This window comes from Amphiura filiformis, chromosome 3, assembly GCF_039555335.1.
Source record: "Amphiura filiformis chromosome 3, Afil_fr2py, whole genome shotgun sequence".
Taxonomy (NCBI): Eukaryota; Metazoa; Echinodermata; class Ophiuroidea; order Amphilepidida; family Amphiuridae; genus Amphiura; species Amphiura filiformis.
The window spans coordinates 73,190,987-73,200,735 of record NC_092630.1 but is presented as its reverse complement, the minus strand read 5'-3'; the positions used below and the strand labels follow the sequence as shown (position 1 = coordinate 73,200,735).

The following is a 9,749-nucleotide window of genomic DNA, read 5'->3' as shown; positions in this document are numbered from 1 at the left end:
ACTGCGTATTTTTGAGATATTTAAATTCCGACAGTTAATGTTAAGGGCTGGGGTATGAACGTTTGGACAGTATTTATTTTGGGACATTAGAGCACATCAGACATATCGAATTGCATTCTGAATACGAAGAATGTCATTCTGATATCAAATAATTTTGGTTTTTGAAATTCGCAATTTAATACACATTTTATGGCAAATCATTAAAATTGATATTTTTGATATTTAACAGTACTCGAAGTAAACTTTATAAATCTGATGACTTATACTTAACGTGTATGTAGGTGGGATGAAATGCCGACGATCAATTGAAAATTTTGACCTTTCGTATTGAAGATATGGATTTTTTTTCCCAAAACACCAAAAAAAATTAGGTCTTTTGGGGAAAAAAATCTATATCTTCAATATGAAAGGTCAAAATTTTCAATTGACCGTCGGCTTTTCCTCCTGCTACATACACTTTAAGAATATATCATTAGATTTATATAATTTACTTCGAGGACTGTTATATATCAAAAATTTGAAAAATATCAAATTTTTATAATTTGTCATAAAATTTGTATTATATTGTGATTTTCAAAAATGAAAATTATTTGTTATCAGAAAGACATGCTTCGTATTCAGAATGCAATTCGATAGGTCTGAGGTGCTCTCATGTCCCACAAAAAATACTGTCGAAACGCAATAAACGCTCATTTTAGATCCCTTAATGATCATCTATGGCTATATGTTTGTTTTTGTATGAACAAAAAACAAAAACACCAACCAATCTATATAGGGGAAGCGGCTATAAGGCGACAAGTAACCTATTGTTTTCACACAGTAAGCAGTAATCCGTTGACCACTATCCGGTCAATCGACATCAAATGGGGGGGTTATTAGTTAAGGTTAGGGTTAAGGTTAATTTTAGGGTTAGGCTTAGGGTTATGTTGACAAGAAAATACCGTGGTTACCTGTCGCCATGTAGCCACTTGTTATAGGGATGCATTTTGTGTTAAAGATGGATCAATGACCCTAACGATATAATTATTTACGATTTATGATCACACAATATGGTCAAATCAGCCGCAAAGTAGGTAACATGCTATCGTATAAAGTTACATTGAAAGTGAAGAATTGTCTGATGGTAGATATACTGATTTCTCAAATATATTGTGGTATGAAAATTTAAAAAATTCTGGATTTTCAAATAAAATTTAGGTTCCCAAAGTGCAAAGGAAGATGCACTTGGTGTGCAAGGGCAAGGAAGCCTAATCTCTTGGGAAGTCCACATGGACTAACAATGGTCCTACAGTCTGTGCTAGTTTCATTGATGATGCAGCCAGAAGTCGCCGAGCTAGTAAATCTATCGGTGCCACTGTGAACATAAAAAACATTAAGAGTAGTATAAAAACATAGTATAAAAACATGATAAACTCAATTTTGTACCCAATTAGTAAATTCTAAATATTATTTAAAGCCACAAACACATTATGGCAATCTTATGTTAAATACAATAAGGTTTGAATCAATGGTGTTTAATGGTTTATGGTGGCCACTTTGTTTTGTTTCATTCAAATAATAAACTTACAACTAGAAGGATCCAATACAACACCTCCAGCTTCCTCAACAATAAGTACTCCTGCAGCAATATCCCACGAATGAAGTCCATAATCATACATAACATCTATTGAACCATTAGCTACTAAACATAAGTTGGCGGCAGCTGAGCCTGTATTCCTTGTACTGAGGAAAGAAAGAAACAAAACAAAAACAAGAAAGAGTTGCTTTTGGAATGGTCTGAACATAATTCATTACAATGATGAACAATTGAACATTACTTTGACAAGTGTTTTATTTTGGGAATGTATTGTTGGTCGAAGCAGCAAAAAATGTAGTTTACAGCATCTTGCGAATGGTAGTCATGGTAGTGAGCTTTAGCAAAAATTGCATTGCTCAATTCATAGTGAGCGTGAGAAGAATTCAAATATCACATATATACTTTTGTGGTTCTTGAGTTTAATATGTTGCAAAGAAGGCTGAAACAACAACACTTTTGTAAAACGTACATAACTCATTAACAACAATAAATTAAGCAAGTTTTAAAAGTATATGATTTGTAGAATGAACTGTTGCAAAACACCAAAGTATTATTTTTCAATAATATATTGATTCCGATAATGAAAAAAACACACATTTACTATACGTGATGTGCCCCTTTAATAAGAACAAAACGTGAGACTAAGTCACTTAGTAAGTGGCGGACCAAATCATGAGTCAGTAATACCTAACATTCAAACTCGAAGGATGGATCTCAGGGACCAGCCAAAAAAGTGAATATTTTTTATATATTATGTAAATGTAAATTAAATGTAAATGAAATGTAAATGTAAATGTACTAAATGTAAATGTAAATTAAATGTAAATGTACTAAATGAAAATGTAAATGTACTAAATGTAAATGTAAATTAAATGTAAATTAAATGTAAATGTAAATGTACTGTAAATGTAAATGTAAATGTAAATGTACTGTAAACGTAAATGTAAATGTAAATGTAATGTAATGTAATGTAATGTAATGTAATGTAATGTAATGTAATGTAATGTAATGTAATGTAATGTAATGTAATGTAATGTAATGTAATGTAATGCAATGCAATGTAATGGAATGTAATAAATGATTGGAATGTATTGCAATGTAAGGTACATGTACGGTAATGATTTTTGTAAGGTAATGCAATGCTATAATGAAATATAAATCATTGTAACGAACATAGGCATAAATTTGTACGTAATTTATATAAGATATTGTACAGAATACCATGACTACAGTGCAATGTTAATTAAATGCAATGCAATATATTGTTAAGTAATGCAATTTAATGGTTTGTTACCATAATTAAATTGTCGTCTCTTACCCGTGAATTTCTGCCTGGACAAGGTTTTTTAGGCTTGATAGCTTGCCTTCCAATCCCCTCCGAGAGACTGTAGCAGCGACTAGACATTTTCTTATATCTGTAAAGGGGAAGTTGAAAATGTAACAAACATACATCATTTTGACTTCAAATCGCATGCTATACTGGTTCTGTACGATTATTATGGCAGCAATTATATTTTAAGGACATGTCAGCAAGCCTACATATTTATCGAAGATCGGGTCGAAGATATTCGTACCTTCTTGTCCGGAGACGTGTATTCTCTTTCCATTGCAGAAGGCTCCTCCACCTTTCGTTGCTGTATACAGTTCTTCCAACATAGGATTATAAATGATGCCGACTGCAAGTTGTGTACCTATTGTCAGTCCAATTGACACCACACAGTATGGATAGCTGCATGAACAAAATAATGAACTTGACGTTTCAATACAATTCCTTAAAATAAGCATGATGTGTAACTTTATTTGCTTTACACTTATTGCTTAGAGATGATGACATGCGCCACATGATGAAATTTGGCTTTGTCAAAAAACATTTACTGTTTAGAGTTTGTCGGAGAAACATATCATGGATGAGAATAGACGTGGGTTTTTCAATCATCAGTAGGGAAACAGATTTTCTAGCACCATTATATCTAGCTTCAATAAATGGTTTTAATCAATAGTGTATACGTATAATGTAAATTATAGCATCTTAAAATTTATATTCTACTAACGTATACGTGGCTTATACAATATTTTTTTATAAATCAATGTTCATTTAATAATGGCTTATGGGTTTTAATAATTATTGTCAATTGTATGAAGTTATTATCTTGCGATTTATATTCTACTTGTTGTGTTTTATATAATATTTTTATGCATAGATGTTCATTTAATAATGACTATGAGTTTTATCAATTATTGTTAATTGTATTCTCTGTAATGTTTTAAAACTTTTTTATGTATTTTGCCAGGACCCGTGTTCCAGCTTCGGCTGAATCGGGCTACCCTGAGTAAACATGCTGTAGATAAATAAATAAATAAATAAAATAAAAATACATTTATTGTATCTATCGTCAAAATCACCCTTTAAGCTGGGGTTTCAGTCACAATATGCCTGAAATGCACAAGCATGTCACCGACTTAATTTTACCTGTGCACAAAATTAGTGGTCCCATCTATCGGGTCAATGATCCACGTAGGGTTCGTGGTCAGTGTACGTTTTCCACTTGCTGCAGTAGATTCTTCTCCTATAAAGCTAACAAGAATATAAACAGAGATAAATGATTATATAAATGAAATTGTAATAAATATTATACACACATTTTTTGGAGTTTGCGTGTATAATATTTATTAAAATTTTATAATAGCTTTACCAAAATTTGCGTTGAGCACTTTATCAGCTGCATACATGATTTTGTACCTCTGTTCTTTAATTGATAAAAAAATGTATGCATACTAAAACCGTGACTTGTATGTGTGTAGATACAGGGCATATGTTAATACCAATAGTAAATATTTTATTATTATTTATAGGTAAATAATTATAAGGTCTCCAAAAAAGGATGGCAAATAATGTCACCAGTATTCGTTATTCAATTTGTTTCAAGTAATTTTTATTTTTAGCAAATATTTGTAGACAAAAATATATATACTGTATTCGTGTGATGAATATTTGGTGGCGAATACTTAGTAGACACAGATTGAATACCAAATATTTGTTGAATGGAACATTTGACATCGAATGTGAAGTACGAATCTGTCCAAACTCGGGCTATATCAAGTATCCAGTTAAGGGTATTGTCTTGTCATCATGGTTCAAATCACTTGTGTAATTTCCTCACTTTCTTGTCTTAAAGCATGATGCATCTGCTGGAATGTATAAAAAGGCTGCATGTGATTATAAAATACCTTTCTCACCTATGAGTAGGATATTTCTCCTTCAACGATTTTATGATGATATCTTCTACTAATTTATCTGTTTCTGTCACAAGATCTGCATTGTGTTCTTTTGTTTCAGTCGCTTTTGTTTTGTAGAAGACATCTCTAATTTCCTGAAATATAAAAGAAATTAATTAAACTAGTGAAGGCAAGGGTCAGATGAAACATTCACATGCCACTGCAATCTGGAACAGCATCATGTCAGAGTCCCCCTCCCAATGGTTCACAAAACGGAATCGGACAACTTTAAATGAAATGTATACCTGTGTTTTGTTACAAACGACAAGCCCACATGGGACGAAACAAAAAGGATCATGAATGTGCTATTTTCTGCATGTTCTGTAACACGACAGATTGCATAATATCCGTCTAACTTGACTGTGCTCAATCAGCAGTTTGTGGGATACCTTTGAAATATTCCCCATATTATAAGATCATGGTGACTGGTGATAGTTACTTTTATATCACTCATACATTGTCGTAACTCACCCGTTTGGGTATTTTTTTGTACCCAAGTTGGTAAAAGAGAGCAATTCCGCTGGGTACTAGGGTCTAACCATAACATTGGGTAACCCTAAATGTCTGAAAATACAGGTGAATTGAGGGCTCAATGTTGGCTAAAATGATTTACCCAAAAGTATGTTTTTTAATACCCAGTAGTGTAAGTTGGGGGAAGTAAAGTCGCACCGTGCTGAAATACGTTGTTATCGGATCATGTAGGCCTAAATACACTTTTTGTGCTTACCTTTCCAGCAATTCTTGCTACCTCAACCCCCGAGTCAAGTAATCCCTTCAATTCTTCTTCTGTGTAGTCAGCCAATTCCATATTACCAGTTGTACATAAGAACTGTAAACTAAACGAACAAGATAGGGAAATCGATAGTATATTAGGCCTATATATCGTCAAGATCATATATATATATAGGCCTATGCATATATACAATATAAAGAAGAACTAAAATTTAGTATAATACTGCTCTCCATCAGGATTGAGCACTCTACGTATTAAAGAAGAATGAAACCTACAATTGTATATATATGCATATATATATAGGAAGCAAAGAAGCGAAGAATAATTAAAATGTCGTAATTGAATATTTTATTACACGAATTTTCGGGCCTCGCCCTTCGTCAGGTGTGTAATAAAATATTCAATTAGGCCTACGACATTTTAATAAGTTCTTTTCGCTTCTTTGCTTCCTTCATCAAATGTCGACGCAGTTAATTTTCTGCATATATATATATATATATATGATACCTTACAGAAACAAGCAAAAAATGTGTGAGGCCATGTAATTATATAAAGGTTAACAAAATTATCTTCATAGTGCTCAACTTTATTAGGCGCAATGATATATATAATATATTCTTCTGCACTGCAACATGATTTATATATCCCGAGGTTTAATATAAAATAGGCCTACACGTGATGTTTAGTGTCCCGTATATACTACATGTAAAGCTTCCGCTATTAACTACAACCACGCATAGGGTGTATTGAACCCGCGCACCGTACTATTAGTATGACCTACAGTGGTACGGGAGTATCGCTACAATAGGAAATATTAGGTAAGCTTAAAAAGCTCTTAAAATTTGACTGCCTGTCAGCTCCTGTCGGCCTGACGAGGTAAGTTCCAGTACTAGTTCCAGTACTAGTAAGTGTCCCATGTTGTCAATGATTTTGACACAGTTATTTTAAAATATCGATTATATATCACATTCTGCGCGTCTTCAGCGGGTACGGGTCCAGCATCAATGTTGGTTTCGATGACCGAGTTTGCGAAGCATGGTATTCGCCATGTTAGCTCATGTTGACCTTATTATAAACCCGTAGACGAATCCAAATCCACGCATTCCTACACCTGACTAGCAGCCTTTAGTTGGGTAGCCGTCGGCTACACTCTTAAAAATCCCTAGTCACTTTTGACTAGAAACTAGTCAAATTTGACTAGATTGCGGGGTGCAATAGGATCTTACTAGACTCTAGTCATTTTGACTAGGATAATCTAGTCGACAGGAACGACTAGGGAGTCTTGTCAAAACATGACCAGAATATCTAGTCATTTTTTTTTCACTTTTGACTAGAAACTAGTCAAATTTGACTAGATTGCAGGGTGCAATAGGATCTTACTAGATTCTAGTCATTTTAAATTCTAGTCGTGTTAATTTGGGGAAATGCATCATCTCTTGTCCGCTTCACGCTAAGAGAGCAACACTACGCCAAGTGTATTTGATAGCATGGTCTTAATTACGGTCTTAAAAGAGGATGGCAGAAAATTATAATGTATTTGCTTGAAAATAAAAAATCTATGGTGTTAAATAGCGTTTGCCCTGTGTTCTTCATCCGTGGTTTTGTTTCCTATTATTTCAACTGAGTATAATATTTAGGATTTAGAGAAGGTCCTCCAAACACTAGCACTCATCACAATAATCATTTGTTACAAAATTGTTACCCAATTTGTTACCGAAATTGGTGTGAAAACTCACACCAAATTCTGCATCCTCGACTTGGAATTGACTAGAATTTCTTGACTAGAATTTATGACCAGGCGTAAATGACTAGATATGCGTTGACCAGGCATAAATGACTAGATCAGCGTTGAAATGATTAGAAAATCTCCTCAAAATGACCAGAATCTCGTCAAATTATTTTGACTAGGATTTCTAGTCGAAAAAACGACTAGGTATTTTTAAGAGTGTACAATGCACCCCGGCAATGCACCCAAAATGTGAAATGATTCGGCCTTGGCGGAAATTTTAAACTGCATTCCATCACCCGTTTTACATCTTCCGCGAAAACAGATCTATAGACAAAAGAATGATTAAAGTTTACAACACAATAGGCCCTACAGTTCCCTTCGGCAAAACACACAGCTTCTACATGGTCTATTCGCTGTTGAAGTGACATAATAATCGATTAACTACAGTTACTACACCATATCAAACGCTACAAATGGATGTAGGCCCTACTTGCGAATAAGGACTATGTATGAATAGAGGGGGCTTTTTTGGTGCGGGGGCTGAAATACCTTCCCCTCCCCCTAAATCCTAGGTGAACTTAAAAAATTGTGATAAAATAGAGGGAAAATGGGTCTTTGTGACATATATTTTGCACAATTTTCTGATGGACCCCCCGCGCGCACCCCCCCCCCCAGTTTGGCCTGCAAATTTTCTCCCAAGTTTCAGCCCCCCTCCCAATACCTATTGAAGACCCCCGGTGAAGACCTTCCTAAGTCTATGATAATTATGCCCGGTAATTATGTGTAGGCCTATCCCCGGTCTGGAGAATTATAGGGGGGGACAAAGATTTTTTGGCAGGCCAAAGGGGGGGGGCATTTTTGGCAGGTCAAAAGGGGGAGTCAAGAGATTTTTGGCAGGTCGAAAGGGGGGAGCGATTTTGGTACAGATATATATTTTGCGGGGCACCCTTTCTATGATTATGCCCTAAAAAGCTGTAGGAAAACGTTAGGAACACATTCAAAGAGGGCCTATACAAAATATCCTGCTTACTGTGCCCCGCATTAGAGCTCACATTAGGCATGTATGATAAGACAATTCATGATCTTAATATGGATTACCGGTAGTATTGGATTTAGGCCTACAGTCTATTTTAATCCAATATTAATCGACGTTAACATTAAGTGCCCATCTGACAAAAATTGAAAGAGAAAACCAAGAAGGTAAAGGAAAAGAAAAGGGACAAGGAGCCCGTTTTCCACCAAAATTCAACCCAATGGGCCAAAAAATAGTGCAAAATACGCATAATTGTCCTATAAATCCCTTTTTGGAAGCTACAGTCTTGTATATAGCTCGATGCTGTCAGACGTGAGTTCTCTTATAGATAGCAGTTTAACATTATCAGATGTGCGCAGTTTTCAGTTGATAGCAACATTAATGTTGTCAGATGTGAGAGTCAGTAGCAACATTAATGCTATAGCTATGCGCTAGAATAATAATAGCATTAATGTTACTATAGATGTGAGTTATCTTGAGTAGATAGCAACTTCAATGCTACCAGATGTGAGTTTTCTTTTGTAGATAGAAACTTTAATACTTTATACCAGATTTGACCTATCTTTAGTAGATAGCAACATTAATGCTGTCAGGTGTATGCTATCGTCAGTAGATATAGGGCCTAAGCACTAATGCTACCATTATGTTAGCTCTATTCATAAGATATCAGCATTAATGCTACCAAATGTGAGCTATCCTCGGTAGGGAGTAACCCGGGGGAGTAACATTAGTGCGCTCAGTAGCTAAACAAATTAATGCTGTAAGATGTAAGTTCTCTTCCGTAGCAACATTAATACTGTCAGATGTGCGCTATTTTCAGTAGCTTAATCACGTTAATGCAGGTGTGAGCTGTCTTCAGTAATGCTACCAGTAACTTGTGTGAGTTTTTTAGTAACATGATTAATATATGCAGATGTGAGCTATCTTCATTAGATAGCAACTTGAACATTAATGCTACCAGATGTGAGCTATCTTCTAACATTTTTAGGTTTTTTCCCTTGCCCCCCCCCCAATCGCTACGCCACTGAAGCGTTTTACAGCAATAAAACATACATAAAATGGTAATTAAAACCAGAAAAGGGTAAAATATTGAATGTTAAAATAGCCATTTACTCATATAAAACTTTACGAGTACTTACTTCTGTGGGCCTTGGAACTGGTAAATTTTGGCTATCGAACTTTGCCTACTTCTTCTGCCTACATGTAGGGCCTACATTTGCTGTTTTTGTCCCCCTGCATACTGTCTAGTCTGCATTTTACTTGTTTCCCCACATCAAGTTGGTGTACCTTGCTTTTTTCTTTCCTGTTGTTCTTATTCAAGATATCCTCTTGTATCATTTATTGATCCTTGATGTGTTTTGTGTCCTCGTCCGTTGGATTCACCATTACCTACTTTTTACGA

At 34.9% G+C, this 9,749-nt stretch overlaps 2 protein-coding genes across 3 annotated transcripts in view; one reads left to right on the top strand and one right to left on the bottom strand.

Moving 5' to 3' along the window:
• Positions 1–709: 709 nt before the first annotated feature.
• Positions 710–9,553, bottom strand: LOC140149095 (inositol monophosphatase 1-like). The gene is made up of 8 exons (XM_072171262.1): positions 9,487–9,553; positions 5,580–5,688; positions 4,814–4,947; positions 4,047–4,151; positions 3,151–3,305; positions 2,895–2,991; positions 1,568–1,722; positions 710–1,354 (listed from the first exon to the last, which is right to left on the bottom strand). Exons 2-8 carry the CDS (start codon positions 5,658–5,660, stop codon positions 1,248–1,250), a joined length of 834 nt encoding a protein of 277 aa, XP_072027363.1. The 5' UTR covers positions 5,661–5,688; positions 9,487–9,553; the 3' UTR covers positions 710–1,247.
• LOC140149092 (inositol monophosphatase 1-like) overlaps positions 6,277–9,749 on the top strand; it is a 9,841-nt gene continuing 6,368 nt past the window's right edge. The window contains exon 1 of one of the 2 annotated variants that reach the window (XM_072171259.1): positions 6,277–6,403. The gene's annotated coding sequence lies outside the window, so the exon portion shown is untranslated. Of the gene's footprint in view, positions 6,462–9,749 lie in introns of both variants that reach the window. The other variant, XM_072171258.1, reaches the window with a different exon arrangement.

Bases quoted from the DNA above. Each gene is read 5' to 3' on its own strand.
- LOC140149095 (XM_072171262.1), bottom strand. From the start codon at position 5,660: ATGGAATTGGCTGACTACACAGAAGAAGAATTGAAGGGATTACTTGAC. The intron at 1,723-2,894 runs GTAAGAGACGAC...TTCTTTCCTCAG, and splicing joins GTCCAGGCAGAAATTCACGG to TACAAGGAATACAGGCTCAG. The intron at 1,355-1,567 runs GTAAGTTTATTA...TTATGTTCACAG, and splicing joins TGTATTGGATCCTTCTAGTT to TGGCACCGATAGATTTACTA.